General features: G+C 36.7%; 6 protein-coding genes across 8 annotated transcripts; 5 read left to right on the top strand and 1 right to left on the bottom strand.

The window, feature by feature from the left end:
* Positions 1-499: 499 nt before the first annotated feature.
* Positions 500-2298, top strand: LOC108850175 (plant UBX domain-containing protein 5). Its single transcript, XM_057007771.1, has 4 exons — positions 500-1069; positions 1204-1498; positions 1579-1674; positions 1760-2298. The coding sequence occupies exons 1-4, from the start codon at positions 570-572 to the stop codon at positions 2144-2146; spliced, it is 1278 nt and encodes a 425-aa protein (XP_056863751.1). The 5' UTR covers positions 500-569; the 3' UTR covers positions 2147-2298.
* Positions 2299-2611: 313 nt separating this feature from the next.
* Positions 2612-5047, top strand: LOC130494805 (serine/threonine protein phosphatase 2A 59 kDa regulatory subunit B' gamma isoform-like). Of its 3 annotated transcripts, none has more exons than XM_057007770.1 (3): positions 2612-3004; positions 3092-4315; positions 4388-5047. In XM_057007770.1, exons 2-3 carry the CDS (start codon positions 3185-3187, stop codon positions 4769-4771), a joined length of 1515 nt encoding a protein of 504 aa, XP_056863750.1. In that variant the 5' UTR covers positions 2612-3004; positions 3092-3184; the 3' UTR covers positions 4772-5047. The 3 variants fall into 3 exon arrangements, with proteins under 3 accessions (XP_056863750.1, XP_056863749.1, XP_056863748.1); XM_057007769.1 differs by having other exon boundaries at positions 3086-4315; XM_057007768.1 differs by having other exon boundaries at positions 3050-4315.
* A 1615-nt stretch (positions 5048-6662) lies between these two features.
* LOC108851640 (ribonuclease 3-like protein 3) lies at positions 6663-8752 on the top strand. The gene is made up of 3 exons (XM_018625099.2): positions 6663-7300; positions 8125-8268; positions 8377-8752. Exons 1-3 carry the CDS (start codon positions 6689-6691, stop codon positions 8638-8640), a joined length of 1020 nt encoding a protein of 339 aa, XP_018480601.1. The 5' UTR covers positions 6663-6688; the 3' UTR covers positions 8641-8752.
* A 5689-nt stretch (positions 8753-14441) lies between these two features.
* Positions 14442-17956, top strand: LOC108855772 (linolenate hydroperoxide lyase, chloroplastic). Its single transcript, XM_018629668.2, has 2 exons — positions 14442-15107; positions 16684-17956. The coding sequence occupies exons 1-2, from the start codon at positions 14676-14678 to the stop codon at positions 17722-17724; spliced, it is 1473 nt and encodes a 490-aa protein (XP_018485170.1). The 5' UTR covers positions 14442-14675; the 3' UTR covers positions 17725-17956.
* Positions 17957-17991: 35 nt separating this feature from the next.
* Positions 17992-18462, bottom strand: LOC108855762 (uncharacterized). The gene has a single exon (XM_018629654.2). The coding sequence runs from the start codon at positions 18422-18424 to the stop codon at positions 18083-18085; it is 342 nt and encodes a 113-aa protein (XP_018485156.2). The 5' UTR covers positions 18425-18462; the 3' UTR covers positions 17992-18082.
* A 3223-nt stretch (positions 18463-21685) lies between these two features.
* On the top strand, positions 21686-24422 carry LOC108848470 (F-box/LRR-repeat protein 4). The gene is made up of 8 exons (XM_018621842.2): positions 21686-22037; positions 22172-22444; positions 22509-22915; positions 23020-23205; positions 23291-23483; positions 23563-23639; positions 23725-23878; positions 23973-24422. The coding sequence occupies exons 1-8, from the start codon at positions 21756-21758 to the stop codon at positions 24267-24269; spliced, it is 1869 nt and encodes a 622-aa protein (XP_018477344.2). The 5' UTR covers positions 21686-21755; the 3' UTR covers positions 24270-24422.
* Positions 24423-24880: the final 458 nt, after the last annotated feature.

Raw genomic sequence — 24880 nt, 5'->3', positions numbered from 1 at the left:
ACTTGGTTAAGAATCCAAAATAATTAACACATATAAGATCATTTTTTACACTAGATTTTATAAATTTTAGAAATAAATATTATGGTTAAGTTGAATATATTGCACAAAAAAGTGATAATACTGCAACTAAATGATTTCTAAATAAAACTTTAATTAAAATAACATGAAAATATACAAACAAATACAAATAAAACTAAAAAAATTACCTAAAATTATTATATTTTGGTTTCTTAAGGATTTTCCAAGAAAATATTTATTTCCATTATAAAAAGAAGAGTGATTCAATTTATGTTTCGATGAATTTCGGTTCAGAATTCTGTTTTGGGTCGATTCGGTTGGGTTCGACTTCTTTATCCGGAAGTGTCGAATAGTGAACAGGCCTTAAAAGCCTTTGGGCCATCTAGGATTGGAATCCGCTACTAAGAGTGTTTGACAAGAGAGAAAGGAAGCTTGACGGTTGAAGACAGGAATATAATTCCGATTCCGAAGAATATATAAATATAACAAAACAAGGCGAAACAAAAAAAAAAATTAAATCAAAAAGAAAACCTAAACAAAATTATCAAACGATGGCGACGACGGAGATGAACGAGAACCTGATCACCTCCTTCCTCGAGATCACATCCTCATCCCGAGAAGAAGCTACGTTCTTCCTCGAAAGCCACCGCTGGGATCTCGACGCCGCCGTCTCCACATTCCTCGACAACGACGCCACGGCCTCCGCCGCCAACGCCAACGATCTCCCGACCGGTCCAAACCCTAGCTTACCCCCTCCTTCGATCCCCGCCGCGTCACCTCACTCTCCGGACTACTCTCCGTCCGAATCCTCTCCTTCCCGCTCCCGATCTCCCTCTCCCCCTTCCCGCGACGCTCCCTACCGTCTCCGATCGAAGGCCGCCGCTGCCTCCGAGAATCAAGGAGCTGGTAATCCCTCTGGGAGCAGGAACACTAGGAGCCGTCAGCAAGCTGGGAACATCCGTACGTTCGCCGATCTGAATCGTTCTCCCGCCGACGGCGCGGGTAGTGACTCTGATGAAGGCCAAGAGTACTACACCGGTGGACAGAGGAGGTAAAAATTGTGTAATCATCAGATCCAATCATGTTTATATAATGAATGATCATAAACTGAGCAATGTGGAATCTTGATTGCTTAATCATGTTTTTAAGCTTTTATTATTCATTAATTGTGACTTGTGTGATTAGTGGGATGATGGTACAAGATCCTAAGAAACCGAAAGATGTTGATGCACTCTTTGAGCAAGCTAGGCTTTCAGCTGTGGACAGACCTGTTGAGCCATCGAGATCAGCTGCTTCCACGAGCTTCACTGGAGCTTCGAGGATGTTGTCTGGTGAACCTGTTCCTCCCTCTGCTCCTCAGCAACAGCAAGACCAGCCTCAGTTGGTTATGCATACCATCACTTTCTGGAGGAACGGTTTCACCGTTGATGATGGTCCTTTAAGGAGGGTCGAGGACCCTGAAAACGCTGACTTTATGGATGTAATATCCTTTTTTTTTCTCTCTCGTTCAAGGTTTAGTACAACTCCATAGATGTTATTTATATGTTTATGTCTTTGCAGAGCATTGCAAGGTCAGAGTGCCCACGTGAACTTGAACCAGTAGATAGGAAGATCCGTGTTCATGTTGATCTCGTCAAGCGTGAAGACAACTACATAGTAAACATCTCATTCACTTGTCTCACTAACACTGTAGTTAACCTGTCAAAATATTCTTCTTACTCTGTTATCTCTCGACACGCAGGAACCACCAAAGCCCAAAAACTCATTCCAAGGTGTAGGAAGAACCCTAGGAGCCAGCGGATCCGGATCAGCTGCTGCTGCAGAACCACAAGCTCCACCCGCACAAATGAACACCGCACCAGCACCATCACTAGGGCTAGTCGTGGACCAAGCAGCGCCAACAACTTCGATCCAGCTAAGGCTGGCAGACGGGACACGCCTTGTGTCCAGGTTCAACAACCACCACACTGTGAGAGAGGTGCGTGGGTTCATCGACGCTTCGAGACCCGGCGGCTCCAGAGAGTACCAGTTGTTAACAATGGGGTTCCCTCCTAAACAGTTGACAGACTTGGACCAAACCATCGAGCAAGCCGGTATAGCTAACTCGGTCGTCATCCAGAAGTTCTAATAGCTTTATTCAGATTTTAAGACCCATTCAGTTTTTTTTTTCTAAGTGTTTGAGAACCTTTATCGATGATTCAACAACGTTAGGATTTGGATAATTTGAGAGAATCATCAAATCTCTCTTTCTTTTTAAATTCACCTTTTGTGCAAAATCAATTTCTTAGGCCTCTACAATTTCATTTCATTTTTATATTCCAAAGTTTGAATTGAAAATTCAATATTTGAAATGTGGCGACTCAACTACCGTTTCGTTTTAGACTTATTTTATAGCATAGCAGTAGTATAAAAAGAAAAGAATAAAGCAATTATATGAGTTTGGGACTCTCGTGAATTTACGAATAGACCAGTTACTGCATAAACTCCACACACATATAGGCTTCCTAAAAATCAAGGTCAAAAAGGTAAATAGGCACACAACTTCCCATCTGTCGATTCTCATTTTTCTTGTTATCTTCAAAAACTTTATGCTGTATTTTGTAAAATTTTGATTAGTTTCCTCTGTTAATCGAAATCCAAAGGAAGCCAGAGAAGATTTACAGTGGAAAGGGAAGAGGAGGGAGGGAGAGAGAAAGCGAGAGTCGAGAGTCGAGAGAGACCTATTTTTGTTTCACTACAACCTTTTAAGTTGTTGCTCAAAATAAATACAACCTTTTAAGTCTTCAATTAGTGTTCTGTATCTTCCTAGATTAGCTGCTGTGCTTCGTTGCCCTGTCCCCTGCGTTCTCTCTCTCTCTCTCTTGCGCGATTTCAGGTTGGAAGAGAAAAAAAAAAGAACTGCGAGTTTATCAGAAGATCATAATAGCTTGCTCGCATTTCTTAGGGTTTGAAATGGCCAGATCTCTCTCTCCTCCTCTCCTTAATTGTAAGCTCTCCCCAAGTTTACATATTATTCGTGTGGTGTATGCAGGGCTGTTTAATGATTAGGGTTTTTTTCTCAATTAAGAAACAGGAACATGAGTTTAACTGGTTTTACACGACACAAGTGATTCTTGAGCAAATCAAAAACAAGAGAGGTGTGTTCTGTCCCTTTCTGGTAGTAGATATGATCAAGCAGATATTTGGGAAACTACCCAAAAAACCTTCCAAATCATCATCATCATCATCATCATCATCATCCCATCCAAACGGACAAGGCGGCGGCCCCACAACCTCAAACGGAACCATTCCCCCTTCTCCTTCCTCAAACAGACCCAATGGTGCTGTCTACGAACCTCTCCCTAGCCTCAGAGACGTCCCCACCTCCGAGAAACCCACTCTCTTCATCAAGAAACTCACCCTCTCCTGCGTCCTCTTCGACTTCACCGACCCTTCCAAGAACCTCCGAGAGAAAGACATCAAAAGACAGACCCTCCTCGACCTCGTCGACTACATCGCCACCGTCTCCACAAAGTTCACCGACGCCGCGATGCAGGAGATCGCCAAACTCGCCGTCACCAACCTCTTCAGAACCTTCCCTTCCGCTACCAACCACGAGAGCAAGCTCCTCGAAACAACGACGCTCGATGGAGGAGACGACGAGGAGCTCGCCTTGGAGCCCGCCTGGCCTCACCTCCAGCTCGTCTACGAGCTCCTCCTCAGATTCGTCGCCTCCTCCATGACCGACGCCAAGCTCGCCAAGCGCTACGTGGACCATTCTTTCGTATTAAAGCTCTTGGAGCTCTTCGACTCCGTGGACCGGAGAGAGAGAGAGTATTTGAAAACCATCCTCCACCGGATATACGGCAAGTTCATGGTGCATCGGCCTTTCATAAGGAAAGCCATCAACAACATCTTCTACAGGTTCGTTTTCGAGACAGAGAGGCACAACGGCGTCGCGGAGTTGCTTGAGATCCTGGGAAGTATAATCAACGGTTTCGCGTTGCCGCTGAAAGAGGAGCACAAGCTTTTCTTGGTCAGGGCTTTGATGCCGCTGCACAGGCCTAAGTGCGCCGCTGCGTATCATCAGCAGCTTTGTTATTGCGTTGTTCAGTTCGTTGAGAAAGACTCCAAGCTCGCTGATACGGTCGTTAGAGGGCTTTTGAAGTATTGGCCTGTGACCAATAGTTCTAAGGAGGTTATGTTTCTTGGAGAGCTGGAAGAGGTCTTGGAAGTGGCTCAAGCTGGTGAGTTTCATCGGTGTATGGTTCCTTTGTTCCGTCGAATCGCTAGATGCCTCAACAGCTCTCATTTTCAGGTAATCCGGTTCTGAGTTTGTGATTGTGTAAAAGTTGTTAGATTCAATGTTGGTTCTTTTGTTTTTGTTCAGGTGGCTGAAAGAGCTTTGTTTCTATGGAACAACGATCACATAAGGAACCTGATTACGCAAAACCATAAAGTGATAATGCCAATAGTGTTCCCGGCCATGGAGAGAAACATGGAGGGGCACTGGAACCAGGCGGTGAAGAATCTGACTTTGAATGTGAGGAAAGTACTGGCGGAGACGGACCAGGCTCTGTTTGATGAGTGCTTAGCCAAGTTTCAAGAAGATGAAGCGAGTAAAGGCGAGGTTGCAGCCAAACGAGAAGCAACGTGGAAGCTTTTGGAAGACTTGGCGGCTTCCAAATCCGTAAGCGGCGAGGCAGTGATGGTCACAAGGTTTTCATCTTCGGTTACTATTACCACCACCTCAGGGAAATCTTCTGGTAGTTGAACACTCTTTCTTGCTTTTTGTTTTATCAACAATGCTTTCAAAAGATCAAGTAGAGTTGTTAAATTGTTTATTGATCCTGATCTCTTTTATGTTGTTAGCTCTTAGAGGTGAAAGAACAATGTCTTGTAAGAAATATGGTTCCATAGATTATAGTTCTTGAGAGGAATGTTATTTGTAATGTATTGTGGAATGAAAGTGATCTATAAGTCTGTTTTGGTGAGAAAACAGATGAATCGTATAAACAGTAGCGATTTTATCAAATTCATTCGAAAATTATCATTTCTTTGTTCTTAGCCAATGAGTGGTGTTCAATGACATTTGTCAAAGGACATCACAACAAGCCAGCCAACTTAGTTTTACAAAGTCAAAGTCAACTTGTTTATTTGGTTCCATTTCAAAGTACAAGTTGTAACCTGTTGGCATGACGTTTATTCAAAGATTCCTTGTTTGCTAAAAGGACTTTAAATTAACCCAATTTGCAAATACTATATTTCTTTTTCTTGGCATTATATATTGCAAGGTTCAACATGTCCCAAATTTATTTAAAGATAATTATCTCAACAAGTTTTGGATATGTAAGCAAATAAAACTTAATTTTTTTTAAATATATATTTAACCATATTTAATACGGTCCATTTAGAATGGAATATTATTGTTTAACAAAAATTCATTAATTTATAAGACTGTTTTATCGTGTTTCCTATTTTTTGTTCTTTATGTTTCAAGTTGGATCTATCAAGTAATCCTTCCTTTTCAAAATAATATATATTCAAAAAATTTCATACTTTTTAATAAAATATATTAAATCTTAATTATAAATACATAGTTTTCTGTAATTTTATATTTTCTATATTTTTAAACGAATAAGACTTTACAGAATACAATTAATGTTTTTGAACTTCATAATTTTTAGTTATGAGTTAACAAAAATTGCATTAGAAATATTTTAAAACAATTTTTTTCTAGAACATGCATCTTTTTGAAACAGAAAGAATATTATATATTCATTATCTTTTACCAAATCAAACTTAGCAATATTTTTGTAGCCAATTAAATAAGTTTATTTTAAAATGATAAAATTGCACTATTTTATTATTTTCGCTATACTCTTTATGAAAAAATCTTAAAAGTATTGTTTTTACGACATCATCACGTTATTCTTTTTTACTTCTAAGCAGTGTTGTTAAACCCGGACCGGACCGGCGGTCGGACCGGGTTCAACCGCGAACCGGACACCTATCCAGGTTGGTTTAATGTCAAAACCCAATTAAAGTTGAACCGGTTAAAAACCCATGTTGAACCGCTAAAAACCCGGGAACCGAGTGACCCAACGAACCGACAAAACCCTGGTTCGTATAAAAATCAAAATTTTGTTAATAAAATAATTATTTTTTTCTCCCTTTTTAACATATATACTATTTTGTTTGTCACAAATTACAACCAAAATAGAGTTTTGTAACTAATGTGTATATAATTTTTATAGGTGATGAAGATTTAGAAGGACAAAGATTTGGAGAATAAACTTTAAATGTTTTTTTTCCTATTGACTTTAGATTTTAACTATTATTTTTTTTAATTATTTTTATCACATTTCAATTTGTTATTTTTGAAAGTTTTCTAAACATTATGACTATTTTTTGAAAAAAAATATATATAATATTTATAAAATAATAAATTCAGTTTAATCTAATCGACTCCGGTCGAACCAGGTCGAACCACAATGACCCGTGACCCAAATAATTTCCGGTTCGCTCGCCGGTCCGGTTTTAAAAACACCTTCTAAGAAATCGTAAATAATTAAAAATAATAATTGAGAATCTACTACTATTTATAATAGATATCATGAAATTGAATAATGATGTCCGTTTTTCCTCGCAGATTGAATAATGAACAACTATATAAACGGTTGTTAAAAGAATGAACAACTATAGAAAAAATATTGGAAAAGGAAACCAAATATATAAAGGGGTCAAAGAGACTTATAACCCACGAAGAACCAGAACGAAAACAAACAACAAAATCAGAATTAAAGAGACCGATCTTCTCTCTTTCTCTCTTTCTCTCCCTCTTGTCCCTATGGAAACCCAACTCTCAAACGCAGACACTGATTCCCTCCAGCAACTCTTAAATTTGAGCCTCGGAGCTAAAGACAGCACCACCAAAATCGTCGTCAACGGATCACGATCCGCAAACTCCACCAATAATCCACAGTACCAGCCTTTGGACATCGAGTTCGTGGAGAAGATCTTGAACTACAAGTTCAAAGACAAGAGTTTGCTGCTGCAAGCGTTCACAGACGCTACTTTCGATGAAAACTGTGTTTCGTATGAACGCCTTGAGTTCTTAGGAGACACAGTCTTAAATATGGTTATAACCAAATATTTATATAATCGATACGGTGATTGTTCTCCAGGTTTGTTGACCAATCTCCGAGCGGTCAACGTTGATACAGAGAAACTTGCTCGAGTCGCCGTAAAACACAACCTCCATCGCTGTCTCCGTCATAAAAAACCCTTGCTTGAGGACCAAGTAAGTTTCTTTCTTAAAACCCTATAGTCATCGTTAGTTTTTCCTATTTGCTCTTTAAATTTCATTTATTACCTTCTGATCATGCTAAATTACTATTGGTTGATTGAATGATTAGGGATAAATAGTAAATCCACGTCAATTATGTCCTAGTCACGACAATATAGTCCTCCATGGCGTCCATGACTCCATGTACAACTTGTCAATTTATCAGTAATGATTTTCTTTTTCAAAACTACTTTCACAAACAAATGTCAAAGTTGACATTTTTTATTGTTATATAAAGAATGTTATTTTAAAATTTTAGTACAATTTACAATTACTTATATAATTATAAAATACATTAATTTTATAAATAATTTTATTTATTTCAAATATTATTGATTATTTAAGTATAATTAATAAGATTTCAGTTATTTTTAATCGGTGTGAAAAGTGTAAAACTCAAACTTTCTATGAAAAATAAAAAAGTATAATATATTATTATGAGTTGACTTCTGGTCTAAAATCATGAATAACGCAATCCATTATTCAATTTCATCCATAGCTTGTGATTCTTTTAAACGCGCATCATTTTATTATGTTCTTCATGGAGAATTAGTATAATGCATCTAGAAACATAAAAGTGAAAGAGGACATCATAATTGGACAGGAATTGTTCTTTGGCCAAACTATCTGGTTCCTTGTTCTGGATTCTAGGCTAGAATCCATTTGAATTTCCAAACTGCATGTGAACCCTTTTTTTTGCTCAATGTTAATGTGTTTAAACATGTAAATAGTATCATAAGAAAGGATATCATGTCAAAAAAGACTAATAATACATGCAGATTTTGGAATTTACAAAAGCAATGGAAAAATATCCATTACATTCGCGTGGTCTATTGAAAGTCCCTAAATCTCTAGCAGACATAGTAGAGTCTACCATTGGAGCTCTATACACCGACTGTGACTCCTTCGAGACCGTGTGGAAGGTAACTTTATATATGCGTGATATCTTTTCATAAGTATTCTTTAATTAGAGTAATTATTACTATCTACTAATTGATGAATTTGTGTTTGATATTTTAAACATACATAAGGTGGTAATGCCATTGTTGGAGCCGATAATATCTTTAGATAAACTGGAGAACCATCCAATGACAGAACTCCATGAAATGTGTCAGAAGAAGAACTTGAAATTGAGGTTCGACGACAGTACTTGGGAAGTTGACAAAAGGGTTCTTGTCTTTATTGAGGAACATCTGGTTGGACGTGGACATCATCTAGCCAAGAAAGACAGTGCTAAAAATTGCGCTGCAAAAGATGCTCTAGACAATTTTTCCTGTTTCTTTACAAAGATGTAATATCATATATTAAATTTGTATGAATTCTCTTGTAAAGATTGTATTATTTCTTTCTATTTGAATCAACATGAATAAAATTGGGCTACTAGCCCACCATGTCAAATTTTATATACTGTAAAACTTAAAAGGTAGCAATTGTTGATTCATGGCCAATTAGTTAGTTTTTTTTTTTTAAAAAAAGCACTACATTTTCAATTTCCTGAAGTGAATTTGAACATGTCGTGTTTTTTTTCTAAGCCACATGACTAACCAAGAATAAACGGTTTATCTCATTATTTCTGAAGCCCACATATATTGAAATGAGTTTTGAAGAGTTGCAACAGAGGAGAAACATAAAACTCCGTTAGAAAGGCCCACAAGTATTGTTACGATAGATAGCTTTGTCGATTAAAATCTATGCTTGATTGGCTTGTATCTAGGACCAGCACTATATGGTATTATATTGGTTGTCCGGTGAAGAATTCGATGGAATCAAGTAACGCGTTTATTTCAGCTATGCTATTTGCTTTATCCTCCAAACCTCATTTTGCAACATTTACTCAAAACTCCCTTCGGATGTTTCAGATAACTGAGGAGAAAGAGATTGAGAACATGGACAAAAGTCCATAGTGTTTGTAGCTTTTGTATCTAACATATGCGGGGAGCAGCGGTTTGTGCTCAAACTCAACAGTCAAGATAATCTGGCATTGCCATATGTCGAGTGGGGGTCGGAGCCATGGGACATTTACTATGATAATCTGGCATTGCCGTATGTTGACCTTAAGATTAGTATGAACATAGTCGCCATCGCATACTTCTTTTCTCATCTTCTTCTTCATGATCTTAATAGCATTTGTACAGTCACTCAGCCAACATCCAAGGGATAGAGAAGGCTTTCCCTTTCTTGAAGCCTCTTATAGAAGTGTATGTCCATGTCTATCTTCATGAATACATCAGTTTGTTCTGTTTCTTTGGGTCTTTGTTAACCTCTTACGTTTCTTTGGGTCTTTATGAACCTATTCCCTCTTGAAGATCCTTCTATTTTTCGTCCCAAGAATGTTGATGCAAATAGGTTCTACAACTTCCTTTAGTGGGCCTATTGGGCCTGAACTTGTATATCCGTGATATATACTTAGGTTAAGCGATTACATCTGCATCCAAGTCGAATTCACGTGTTGAATACGTGAGGAGAACTATATCTCAGCAGCTGTTACGAGGAGCTCTTCAAGCCCAAATGAAATTTGGCTTCACGTAGGACTACATTCCCCATCCGGAGCAGTATTCGGAAGACTATGAAGATTGTTGTGCAAACAATGCGCTTGTGATACCATAGATTAAGCTCACAATAGCGTAGACAATACGCTCCACCATACCACAAAATGGTGATGCACAAGCTGGGGCTCCATGTACAATTTTGTTTCTGGTGAAGAACGACAACGTGTACAACGTCTCAAAACGGAACTTGCGAACTGCTGTCAGGAACACGTATGGTGATTGAGGCATACTAGAGACAACTCAAAAAGTTTTTGGTCGAGTTTATCTGACTACCAACGACCCAAAACACCAGCAGAAATACAATAGGAACGTGGAGAGGATAAGCTCCATCAGTTTCTTATGGGCTTACATATACCTGTTTTTGGAGCAGTGAAAAATCAAACTTTCTCAAAATATAATAGTACATCGTACTATAGTTATGTAAATTATATAATGCAATTGATAATATATATGCATAATTTATTTTATTGATATGATTTTTTTATCTAAATATTTTATTTTAATAATTTGTTATTTTGAAGTTTAAAAAATTGTTTTGATTATATAAATTATAAAATATAAGATTTTTCCATTGACAGATTTTTATGCTAACTCATAATTATTACTTTTTCTTAATTTTATTTTAGAGAAATTATCACAATTTTATTTTTATTTTAGAAGCCCTATTAATAATTAAATAAAATTGGAAAACATTCTATTTAAGACTTTGGTATTGAAAATATCTGTACATTTCAATAAATATGATTTCTAATCACTTAAAATAAAATTAACAAAATATAAAAAATATAGTTATGATTTTGCGTATAAAATTGGATAAACCAAATAAACTTTACATTTTTATAAACAGAAATACTAAAAAAAAACGAATCAAAATTGGAATTAAACACCCTTAATTTTTAATGTTTTTCTTACAATAACTTTTTAAAATACATAATAATGCAAGGTACATTGATTAGTGTTAGAAAGTTGCCATGATGGTCCACTATTGTTTTTGGACTTATTGTAAAAGATAGAGTATCTCGTGGCCATCTTGGTTTGAGTACAAATGCGTCAGTATATAGAGTCAAGTCAATTACTGACTTGGGACCATATGTTTTGTTTCCATGCTCTGTAAAAACGTTCGCAGACTTCTCTCTCAGTGAAAGCTTCTTGAATTTTTTTTTTTTTTGAACTTTAGCTTCTTGAAATCTTCGTATGTATATGTTCATATACAAACCGTAGAATTATGTAGTTGAATCTTGCAAAACCGTATTCTCTAACGAAAGAAAGTATTTTAATTTTAAAATGTGTGTGTCGAGAAAACTAGCTAGTTCTCATATAAGGTTTTCTTGTGTTGATGTTTAGGTCAGTGACATGAATATATATGTACAAAAGTTTGTAACTACATAATATATCTTAATAACAAAGTAAATGCTAAGATACTTGTTAGAAGTTTGGAATCAATCTTGTGTATCTTAGGGGTTTTTTAATTTTTTTGTGGCCTCTAAGATCAGATCAGCTTCTAAGCAGATTGTGGTCTCAACATAGTTTGTAACCAAACCATCGTTTTCATTAATGATATTTACCATTTAGCAAAAAAAAAATGCTAAGATACATATTTACATAACCGACACTAGGAGATACACGAACATATGGAATATACCTCCCTCACTTTCAAGTTAAATCCTGCATATCACAAATTTCCATCTTATCAAGAAATGTCTCAAACTTCCAACTTCCAAGCGCTTTTGTTGAGATCTCGCCCAGCTGAGACTGAGCATAGTATCCTGAATGATTTTATCACACACAAAATAGTAATCAGTTTCCAATATTGTGAAACACATGATTGACACTTATATAAATAGCTGCATGATTATCGCAGTAAAAAAGAAATAGAGATCTAAAATTCACGTCAAGAGGGTGAAAAAGACCACATAACCAGATGAGATGATCTATGATTAAGCATTTATCACGCTATGCAAAATTATACCACAATCAAATAAATGTTATCATAACATTTTATAATCGAATTCACAGAAGTAACTAGAGACCTGTAATACTATGAACATACAAAAATTTCTAATTTCTCTAATTCAAGCAAATAAAAGAAGCTTGAAGTTAAACTAAGCAAAATGAAAATTCAACAAAAATCAAATGAAAGTCAACTGACGAAAATGCAAGAAAGACAAGTTCTTGAGTTAATGATATTTACTACAATGATCAAATATTAACTTTTAATACTAACACAATCAATCATTGATAATCCTTAAGCCTATGATCACCAATTTAAACTATTCCACTTATGTGACAATAATGCTAACCAAGTTCTTAACATCAACTTTTATTGGTTGATTACCATCAAGCATACATGAATCACAAGTTCTATTAGCCACTAAAGAATCCTAGCATCAACTTCGATTTTCTAAGCAAGTAAAGCTCATTGATTGGTTATTCAAGTATTTATTGAATACCTTTTTAAACATGAAATCACCTAAAATGTCAATTGACAAAGATCGAATCTAACTTAGCATTAACACATCGATTAAGTAAGGATCTTATATATTAAGCACCAAGCTTTTTGCTTCTGTGGAAACCGTGACATCCATCTCGTAGCGGCCTTGGCTTTGGCGTTGTAACTAAACCGATGTCGATCGGTGATATCTTCTTTGCAACATAATTGATATGCATCCAGTAATGCGATCATAACTATATCAATACAGTTCCTTCAAATTACTTGATACCACTTCCATTGAAAAACTAACTCAATTTTTTTTGTTGTATCAAAAGATGAGCTTCAAAAGCTATCTTTAAAACCTTCATCCACATTGATCTTTCAATCATTTGTACCTTAATCCATTCTAAACTAATAGAACCGCTCTAAAACCTGAAAATATACAAATGCATATGCAAATTCAATATAAACTCCTAAATAGAATCTACTTGGATGACTTTATATTGCATCTAAGATAGTATGTATTCTTAAAAGGAAAATGAAATCAAATTTTGAAGTTGTTATAAATATGTGATTAACGGATTGTAAATTATTCATTCACATAATAATATAAAATTATAAACAGTTATTTGTCTGAACGTTTTTACTCTTAAATTATTTGCTTTCTTCGAGTTTCGATTTGCGTTTTTAAAAAAAATTAATATCATATCCTTTCAGTGAAAAAAGGTTTTACGAAAGAAAAATGATTGTTCGTTTCTTTCAGACATTAGACATACAATTGCGTAGTGTTCCGAGTATGTATGTTTTTTTTGAGCAACAGTTCTGAGTATGTATGTTGGACCTAAAAATGAAGCGCTGTAGTAAACAGTACGGGGTGGTTAGAGTAACGATAGACATGTGTTTTTTGATTTTTATTTCCGAGAAAGATATTTACGTTGTAACAACTTCCAAGTGACACAGGTACACACACTGATCTTTTTCGATTGTCTCCATCAGCAACATAGCTATTACATATGTATCACATACATGTGATCGCTAATTTTTCACTGATTTTTTCTCTTTCTTTTTATATTTGGACCCATGCACAATGTTTCTTTTGATCAACTTCAATCCCCTTATAACGTAAACGCAGATGCATAAGTTTTTGGAGCAAGCGATGTTCTAGGCGGGCTTGTGTCGATGTCTTCGCTGGTTTCATATGAAAATAAATAAATATAAAACTCTTATTTCAAAAGAATTAAAACTACTATTTTATAATATATTCTTTACGTTTATCCTTTCTTTTCTTTTTTGACAACCGTTTATCCTTTCTTTGACATCTGCATTAAGAACATCTTCAATCTCCATTGGAATATTAAGCATGAGGTATTAACTTATAACTTTGAAAAGCTCACGAAAATTGTTTGAAAATCAATGTTTTAACATACATACTCAGCGTATTCATTGGTAGGAAGAGTATTTTATACCATAAATGGTATCAGCAAAAACTGATTCGGAGTCATGAGGAGTCTAGGGCCTAAGAGCATTTTCAATGTAAAACTCCATTTTTTCCTCCAAAATGGAGTAAAAGTGAATATGGAGTAAAATTGCTCTAATTCTACTCCATTTTTCATTCCATAATGGAGTCATGAACAAATAAAAAATAGATTACTCCATTTATGGAGTAAACTTCAAAATAGAGTGAGATATGGAGTTGGGTTGGAGCATATGTTACTCCATATTCACTTTTATTCCATTTTAGAGTAAAAAATGGAGTTAGGTTGGAGATGCCCTAAAGTCCAAACTCCTCCTAATTAACCAAGAAAATCAATGTTTAAAGAAATATTTTTAAAAATATTTTATATTTTCTATACATTTTTGTGAAGTAATAATGATAATTTTAAAATTTAAAAGTAATTATATTATTTAACTAATATTAACTAAAAATTATGAAAATAGTTAATTCCAAAATAATATATTTATTTCAATATTAATATAATTTTAATATGTGCGAAAACATCAACACGTAAATATTTTTGAAATATAATGAGCACTAATATAGTTTTATCTATTATAAACTTAATATTTTAATCAAATTTATTAAAAAGTTATATTATTGGTTTGCGAAATTTATTAGCTGTTATGATTGGAGATGCTGGAAGAAAAAATAAATAAATTTATCTATATATTTACAGACGCAAATGCAACTAACAGTTCAGCCCAATATACATATAGATAATACTTTTTTCATATAAATATTTATGTTCGCTTTGTTTATATCTCTCACGATATCTACAACTCCATACACAACTTTAAAAAAAAAAGACGTCTCCAAAAAAATTGTAAGGTCAGAAAGATATTCTTGAGAACAATGGCTTCTTCTTCACTGCCACCGCCACTACCGTCGTCAACATCCCTAACATCACAACAATCATCATCACCGCCGTCTCAGCTTCCCATCCGTAAGATGCCGGGCTCGTACGGCTGGCCGTTGGTGGGACCGTTATCGGACCGTTTAGATTACTTCTGGTTCCAAGGACCGGAAAAGTTTTTCAAGTCAAGATCAGAGAAGTACAAGAGCACTGTGTTCCGTACAAATATCCCTCCGGCGTTTCCTTTCTTAGGCAATGTTAATCCTAACATAGTCGCCGTCCTGGACGTCAAGTCTTTTAGCTATCTATTCGACATGGATCTGGTTGATAAAAGAGATGTTCTCATCGGAGATTTTAGACCTAGCCTCGATTTCTACGGTGGCATTCGTGTCGGAGTTTATCTTGACACCACCGAGCCAAAGCACGCGAAGGTTTCTATATACTTTCTGTTTTGCTAATTGCTAGTATATATCAAGTAATTAATACGGTATATACCGTTGAAAACGAGCTACGATATTTAACCTAATGAAGCCATTATAAATGAAACTAACTAAAACATTGAAGTAATTATTTGATTTTAAGCCTTTTTATCTACCAATCTACTATTTTGGTGTAGTAGACTGGTAGCAATCAACAATCAATTTTTCAATGAAACTTTTTATTTATATTTATTATATATTTGCCAATAACTATGAACCAATAATATTTAGTTAATTCAATTGTTTTCAATTAATGTGTTTTAAAAGTATCAAAAAATATTTTAAAAATATAGAAAGTCTATCATTATAGAATAAAACTAAAATTTTAAAAAATCATATTTTCAGGAACGAAGACAATAATAGAAATTTGGTTTAGACTTTAACTTTCAAAAATAAAGATACAAAATAATTGATAAAATTTAATAGTTTAAAAATAAATAAAGCTAAAACAGAAAGATAAAACTCAACCGATCTCACCCAATATATTTTAAATTGACATATTTCCCCATTCTCATTAATATTCAGTTGTGTTCATTTATGATTCCATACGCCATTTAAGGCTGCTATTTATAGGGGCACACAGATCGAGTATTCAAAGCTTCTTATGTATTCCTGATTCGATTTAACTTATTAGATCATAATTTTTAGATCGAATTTGATATGTAGCCATCTGAATATTTAATGTTCAGATATTCAGAAATTATTTATTTTTAACTAAATAATCGATTTGGTCAATTCAACTAATAAAATAATTTAAAAACAAAATATAAATATAAATAAAAATATTAAAAAATTAAAAAGTTAAAACTAATTAATAAATAATTAATTTAATAAATAAAAGTATATTAAACTTAAATATAAACGTAAATTATATAATTTAAAAATATTTAAATATAAACGATCAAATGAAGGTGTTCTTTTTTTTTGTAAAAAATGAAGGTGTTCTTCAGAAGAAAAAAAATCGTCATATCAAAACTTGGTTCATTGATGCAGCTGACACAAACAAAAAATTACTTGAATATATTATATCTGCATATAACGACTACAAATGAGAATTGATATTATTTTCTAAAATATAAGTTTGTATGCATAAGCATATATTATTTTGTTCCACAAAATGACAGATATCCGAATATTTCATATTATAATTTACTTACCCTAGTTTTTGTTGTCATCTTTGGGAGGAGTAATATGTCGAAATGTAGTACTCCCTCCGTTTCAATATAGTTAATGTTTTAGAAAGATAATTTTGTCTTAAATTAGATGAAATTTTGAGATTTTAAAGTTAACTTTAACTTTATTGGAAACTGTTCAACCAATTAGATTTCACTGTTTTTTTCATTATTGGTTAATTGATTCTAAAATAATTTTTTAAAAATATTTTTTTTTTTTAAATCTAGTTTTCTTAATCTTTGTGCATTAAGGCAAAACATAAGTATTATGAAACAGAGGGAGAGTATAAAACTATTAATATTTAGAAGTCAAAACCTTTCCAATCATTTGTAAAAAAAAAGTTTAATCATGCCAGGTCAAAAGCTTTGCCATGGAGATACTAAAACGAAGCTCGGAGGTATGGCTACGAGAGCTTCTCTCAAACCTCGACAAGTTCTGGGAAACCGTAGAATCCGACATTTCCAAAAACCCCGACGGCGGCGCTTCTTACCTCATCGGTCTCCAACGCTGCATGTTCAACTTCCTCTCCACCGCTATGACCGGCGCAAACCCTTCCGTCTCGCCCGACATCGCCGAGAACGGTTGGAAGATGCTCGACAAATGGCTCGCGATCCAGGTCATCCCCACCACCAAGATCGGCATTCTCCAGCCGCTCGAAGAGATCTTCCTCCACTCCTGGGCTTACCCTTTCTTCCTAGTCGCCGGAGATTACAAGAAGCTTTACGACTTCATCAGCGAGAACGCGGGAGACGTTATCCGTTTGGGCGACGAGGAGTACGGGTTGACCCGGGACGAGACGGTCCATAACCTCCTCTTCAATTTGGGTTTCAACGCGTACGGGGGCTTTTCCATCTTTTTACCGTCTCTGATCGGAAAAATCGCCGGAGATACCACCGGTCTCCAGGAGAGGCTGAGGACCGAGGTGAGGAAGGTCTGCGGGTCCGGTTCGGTTCTGAATTTCAGGACGGTTAACGAAATGGAGCTGGTTAAGTCCGTGGTTTACGAAACGCTGCGTTTAAACCCGCCGGTTCCGCTGCAGTACGCGCGCGCGAGGGATGATTTCAAGATAAGCTCGCACGACGCCGTTTACGAGGTCAAGAAAGGAGAGCTCCTCTGCGGTTACCAGCCGCTGGTGATGAGAGACGCTAGCATCTTTGACGACCCGGAGGAGTTTAAACCGGATCGGTTTGTAGGTGAGACCGGGTCCAAGTTGCTTAATTATCTGTTCTGGTCTAATGGTCCACAAACCGGTACGCCGAGCGCGTCGAACAAACAGTGTGCAGCCAAAGAGATGGTTACTATCACGGCTGCCTTGATCATCGCCAATTTATTTCTCCGGTACGATAAAATAACCGGCGACGCCGGGAGTATCAAGACCGTTGTTAAAGCTACATGAGGAAGACTCATCACTTCCTCCACGGTCTCATATCATATGTTTATGTTTGGAGTGTCGAATAAGATTTAAACTAAAATAATGCGAACTGTAACAGAAATTGCCAGAGGTATTTTCTGTTAAGTTTATCTGGTAAGCGATATATAATATTTTTTATTTGGTTGTAGAAACTAGCAAAAGCGTATTTGCAAAAATATATTTTCTAAAACAAAGGGAACATCTTTTTTCTTACTAATTCTCCTTCATGTGTCTAAACAACACAAGAGTCAAAGACAAATCTTATTAAAACAAACGAGCACACAACTTACCTACCATAATCAATTCCTAAAATTTCTTGACAGGCGAAGACACATGTTAAGCTCTAGTTAAATAGAAACACGATGATCATAAGAATAGTCGCAGATACACCCGCTAAAGGGTTTAGTGCAGAGTCTCCACTCCTTGTCAATGGTCGTGGTTGATGAACCATACCGCCTGCCCCTCCGATCCCTCGCCCGCCTTCTTCTTCTCCATGCCCACCACTGCCTTCACCTCCTCCGCCGTGACCCCCTCCTCCGACGTGACCACCACCACCACCGCCACCGTGACCACCACCACCGCCACCCTTGGCAACCACGGTGGTAAACTTGAAGAGAAGCAGAATAATCATAAGCATGACTGCGCAATTTAGAGCAAAGTGTGCTCGGCTCTTCGTGATTCTCATGGTAATATCAAAGTGTGCACTATCTTTGATTCGTTGATTCTTACCTTAATACAGGAAAAAAAGAAGAAGGAAATTGTTATTGTGAGTAAGATGCTTCAGAAAGCCTCCAGATAATAAGTAGGCAACATTTCATAAGAATATTGTTATTTTTTGTTTATTGTTGTACGAGGAAAAAGTTATACAAGTCCTATGATTGTCAACAAAGGAAAAAGTTATACAAGTCTTTAGTAACCATATTCGATTTTGTAAATTTTCTAAATATTATAACTTCATGTCCAAAATTAAAAACTAAGTACCCTCTCTTTTTATCCTATATAAAGGTTTTCAGAATCATTTTCTAGATCATGTAAATCATATACTACTTCAAACTTTATAACATTTTATATACCAACCAAAAGATGGAAACCATTACCGAGATTGCAGAATTCAAAGGCGAAACTCACTTGAAGAGATGGCTATAATTACCGTCCTTCTTGTATGGATTATAACCACTCATCGCATGGCCGTAAACATTGGCGAAACTCACATGAAGAGAAGAGACATGCAAACATTAATAGAAATGCAAGACAGAGTCATCATGTACCTTCCACCAAGAAAAAAGTCATCATGTAGAGACTATTAAAATAAAAGACACTATTATAAAGATCCAAACTAAAAGTATATGTGTATATATACACACATTGTTAGATGTTACCATTTAGGTAAAAGTTATAAGGTTCGGAGTTTCACTGAGAGGATGTTAGATAAACACAAAATTTGATTTTTTTTTAACGAGTAAAATTCTCTGTAGAAAAAAAATTCTTTAAACTTCACTTATTTCGTTAACTCATTTCTGGTATTTCATATTTATAAATGGGTGTCTCTGACTTTTTTGGCTAGCTAAGTTTGAAATCAATATATTAAATAAATGTTAGAACAGCAAAAAGAAAAAAAATTATAGTGATTTGATATATAGCGAGAAGCATCTCGAATATGAAAGAACAATTAAATCAATTTTATTAGAAAAATGTCAAATTAATTAATCTGACTGTGGGGAATTTAGCTCAAATCCAACAGAATATTATATCGAAAATGGTTTAAACATCCATTAACATTATTTTGTCAGAAAAACTGATAGAATTATCCATCAGAAAGTTATCACTAGTTCTTAAAAACTATTTTGTTATCAGAATATTTTTGGTATTTGCTTTGTGTTCTTGTAGTGTGATCATCATATTCTAATGACCAATATTTGCTTTAATCAACTTATTCTTAACTTACTAGACGGGATTAGCATAACAAAATGTTAGGTATAGCACTAAAATACCAATTGTGGATTATCATAGATAAATATATTAAAAATGTTAAGGTTCCTCACTTTTCTTTCTTATTTCATTTAAAGCTAACAGCGTCATAGACATATAATATTTTCATAACAAATCCTAACCGTTCATTTTAACACGTGTACATCATCTGGTTGCAGGAGAATGAAAATAACTCGGCTCTCTTTTTTTCATCGAAGAACGTTCACGGAACAGCTTTGAGCCATGAAAAAACCGTATGGATACGCGAGCGTGAACATGAGCCACGTAGATCGCGCCACCGGGAAGGATATCGATCTGGAGATGGGAGACGGTGATGCGGCAAGGCTTTACTCAGAGCTAAGCTACGGAGAGAATCAGCTCTGATGGGGTTTCATCCACAAGGTCTACCGGATTCTCTCGGCTCAGCTCCTCTTCATCACGCTTATCTCCGCCTCCGTTGTCCTTAATCCTCCGGTCAACACATTGTTGACCGGATCTCCAGGTCTTCTTCTCTTCTTCTGCATCACTCCCTTCGTCCGTGACTTTTCATTCACTACATGATATTTTTCTGTGTTTTGATCTCGCTTATACAATATCGCGAATCATTTATTTACTTATCAATTACTATATGACATTTCCCCTACTTTGGTCTTACTCACACAATATCGCAAATCACTTATTTACTTATCAATCACTACATGACATTTTCCCTGCTTTGATCCTACTCACACAATAAATCACTTTTTTACTCACCTTGGAATAACTACATGATTTTTTCTTCGTGCTTTAATCTCACTCATACAATATCACGAATCACTTCCTGATAATTCAACAATCATTTCATTACTCCAGCTCAACCATAAGGGTTTTATGAATATGTAAAATGGAAAGCTGGTAATAGTAGAATGCACAAAAAGACCTTCCACGACTACTGCTATTACTCTTATTTCTGTAGACACTTTATTGCCTTGTTTTCTTGATGAAAATCCTACGGGTTGGATTGATTGTGTGTCCACGGGACAAATCATTTCTTCCCAGGTGCGCTTGATTGGGAAAAAGATATAGGGTGGTGAATATATTAACTTGCAGCATATGTGAAGGTATCACATGTTCTTCCTGGCTGTTCTCTCCCCAATCCTTCATGCTTATACTCAAACTTTCGAGGGACTCGTTCTCTTCTCTCTTCTTCGTTCTGAGTTGGTTTGCAAACCATGGAAGAACAACCTTCTAAGTCGAGAGTGGAGTTACATGAACAGCCGTCTGATGGAATAGCCGTATCTCTGCTATGGTCAACAAGCTCTGGTCCGAACTGAAAAGGTAATGTATTTTGATAACATAAATAGTACAATTAATTATTAAAACAATTTCCATATATCATAAACATGGATGTTACAGCTACATCCTTCCAAGATTAAAGGCTCATCGCGCATTTACCTTTTCAAAACAAATGCGCAAACTGGGTAGGAGACACAAGGGAGCATAGACTCAAAAACCTCTTCTAATACATTCAACACTTGGAACTTTGATATAACTACTCAACAAACTCAACTCCTATAGCAAGCTTAGAACACTTCCAAGCTTTTATCTCCAAAGAAAACTCAACAAGCTTCACCACTTATAGCTTCTCCTACTCTAAATTCTTCTCTGAACTCTCTTTACTCTGTTTCCTACAAATCTCTGTTTTCATAGTTTCTCTTTTTCAACATAAAACAAGTCTAACTTAATTTGCTAAAGTGCAAGCTCTCAAAAGAAAAACCACCTTTGAACCTATTGATTTTACCATGCATATGTGTTAGTATTGATCCATGAAAACAGAGCAAAACAGAGTACAAAACAGAGTGGTTTCTCCAAAAGAAAAAAAAAACAGTCTCCAAAACCAAATGGAAAAAGCACATGGAGGTGGTGGATGCATCAAACCGTTTCTGAACCAAAAAAAATAAATTAATTATCGTTTTTTTTTAGTGTGAACTTGTCACGACACATCCCATTTACATACACGTTTCTGAATACTCTCTCTCTCTCTCTCTCTCTAGCTGTCGGAGGGGAACATGAGAGGTCGTGATCTGATCAACGATTGCTTACCCGACGAACTCATCCTCGAATTCCTCCGCCGACTCGATTCGAAACCCACACGCGACGCTTGCTCCCTCGTCTGCAAACGATGGCTCCACCTCGAGCGTTTCAGCCGCACCACTCTCCGCATCGGCGCCTCTTTCTCCCCCGACACCTTCGTCACCCTCCTCTCTCGCCGCTTCCTCCACGTCACCTCCATCCACGTCGACGAGCGTCTCTCCCTCTCCCTCCCTCCTCCTCCCACTCCTCCTCCCCTCGTATGTCTCATCGAATCCGATCGCATGCAAATTTCTTCTCTATTGGATCTGGATTTTGAAATTAGGGTTTGTTCGATTCGTAAATTGATCTAGAAAGGATTGATTAAGACGAAATCATTGGTATATATATGCAGAAAAGGAAACGTGGGAGTAACAAGTCATCATCGTCATCATCATCATCATCGCCTTCTTCGTCTAGTAAACGTCAGAAAGTGAGTAATAATAAGACACGTTATGGAGCTGAGAACGCTGAGACTTGCAGCTTGACTGATGCGGGCTTGATAGCTCTCGCGGATGGGTTTCCACGGATAGAGGACTTGAGTTTGATATGGTGCCCTAACGTTTCCAGCTTCGGTTTGCGTTCCCTTGCTCAGAGATGCACTTCCCTCAGATCTCTCGATCTACAGGTTTTGTTTCCATTTCTTATGTTGACGACACGTGGCATACGCTTATGATTGTGGTTCTTTTTAGGGTTGCTATGTTGGAGATGAAGGCTTAGCAGCTGTTGGGAAGTTCTGTACGAAGCTGGAAGAGCTGAACCTGCGGTTTTGCGAAGGGTTAACTGATGTTGGAGTTATTGGACTTGTTCTCGGTTGCGCCAGGTCCTTGAAGTCCGTCGGTGTTGCTGCCTCGGCGAAAGTGACGGATGCATCTCTGGAAGCAGTTGGTTCTCACTGTAACCTTCTCGAGGTGCTGTTTCTGGATTCCGAATGCATCCATGATAAAGGAGTTGTGGCGGTAGTTAAGGGATGCAGACGTTTGAAAAGTCTTAAGCTTCAGTGTGTCAACGTGACGGACGCGGCCTTCTCCGTGGTGGGAGACTTTTGTGTTTCGTTGGAGCGGTTGGCTTTGTATAGTTTTCAGCAATTTACTGACAAGTTAGTTAGTTAGTTAGTTACAATCTAATAATCCCTCAGGCTTTTTGCGTAAGAGGATGATGATATTCTTATATGTTTTTTGTTTTTGTTTTTGTGTGTTCCAGGGGCATGAAGGCTATTGGTAAAGGGTGTAAGAATCTGAAAGATCTCACTCTAAGTGACTGCTACTTTGTAAGCTGCATTGGTTTAGAAGCTATTGCTCATGGCTGCAAGGAACTTACGCGTATTGAAATTAATGGATGTCACAACATTGGTACTCGTGGACTAGAGGCCATTGGAAAATCTTGCCCGTACGTTTTTCTTTCTTATTCTTGGTGACAACTATAACGCTGGATCATTGACTAAACCGTTCTTTTTTTTTGGGGATGTATGCAGGCGCCTCACTGAGTTAGCTTTGTTATATTGCCAAAGGATTGGTAATTCGGCTCTTTACCAAATTGGAAAAGGGTGTAAATCTCTTGAAACACTTCAGTTAGTAGACTGCGCAGGCATTGGAGACACTGCTTTGTGCAGTATTGCTAAAGGCTGTCGCAACCTCAAGAAGCTCCATATCCGCAGATGCTACGAGGCAAATAATCTTCTCCTTTTGAAATAATGGTTTCTCCTGTTCGATAGACATACACACTCTTTTTTCTTTCTTTTTGTAGATTGGAAACAAAGGTGTCATAGCCATTGGAAAGAATTGTAAATCACTAACCGAGCTTAGTCTCCGGTTTTGCGATAAGTGAGTCCTGCAACTCCTTTTTTTTAAATCTTGTTTCTTATTAGTACCGGGGTGTAAGGTAAATCGTTTGGTTGGTTATAACCAGAGTTGGAGATGTAGCATTAGTCGCCGTTGGAAAAGGTTGCTCCTTTTTACAACAACTAAACGTTAGTGGTTGTCATCAAATTGGAGATGTTGGAATCTCAGCAATCGCCAAAGGCTGTCCTCAACTCACTCACCTAGACATTAGTGTACTTCAGGTAAACCAAACAACCTCTTACAGACAAAAGTGTGTCTGTGTGTGTGTGTTTGTTGTTATTGACATCACATGCTTGGGTTTGATCTCAAATCTAGAACGTTGGAGACATGACGTTGTCTGAGCTTGGAGAAGGATGTCCGATGCTGAAAGACTTGGTCTTGTCTCATTGCCACCATGTAACAGACAATGGTCTGAACCATCTGGTAAGCAAATGCAAATTGCTGGAGACTTGCCACATGGTTTATTGTCCAGGGATCACTTCGGCTGGAGTGGCTACAGTCGTCTCGAGCTGTTCACACATCAAAAAGGTGTTAATAGAGAAATGGAAAGTGAGCGAGAGGACTATAAGGAGAGCTGGATCGATTCTCTCTTACCTCTGTATGGATCTCTAGATCGTAATTTTAAGGTCATATTTTGGAAGAATTGTAGTTGTGTTTTCTTTAACAAAGTCATACTCTAGTCCAAACTTATGTTGAGACAGTCCTTTTTTTTTGTGAATGTTTTTAATGCTGTAATTTTATGCGGAGTCATAAGTTTGGTTGGGATCTACAAATGTGCAATCCAAATGCTGCAAAAACAGTGTGATCCTGAATCTCTATCACCTATGAACAGAACTCTTGATCTTTACGCAGAAGATGCTCAGCTTCACTGCCCTGAAACATTAACTCTATATGCTCTTGCTCTAGCTACCTCCCTTTTGTCTCTGGCACTAGAGGGCAGACAGGAGGGAGAAGATGAAGAAGCCTCATTGGACAGGAATGACATAGCCAGTAGGCCGCTGCAGACGCCACCCCACGCACCAGAGGCCTGTGCTTGTAGCCGTAGTGGGAAGATTTCAGACGTCAAGACGCACCAAACAGGACCCATTCCAATAGGGAAGAATGCAACATTCCCACAAACAAAGAGAAGGGCCAACGTTATGTGCAGAGGCGGTTCTTCTAACATGTATTGACCCTTTCGATTTCACATTTCTTAAAAGAATTTTCTTTTTTTTCAACCAAAA

The sequence above is a fragment of the Raphanus sativus genome, chromosome 4 (genome assembly GCF_000801105.2).
Source record: "Raphanus sativus cultivar WK10039 chromosome 4, ASM80110v3, whole genome shotgun sequence".
Lineage (NCBI taxonomy): Eukaryota > Viridiplantae > Streptophyta > Magnoliopsida > Brassicales > Brassicaceae > Raphanus > Raphanus sativus.
Note: the sequence above shows the minus strand (reverse complement) of the source record. Positions and strands in the feature narration are given on the sequence as shown.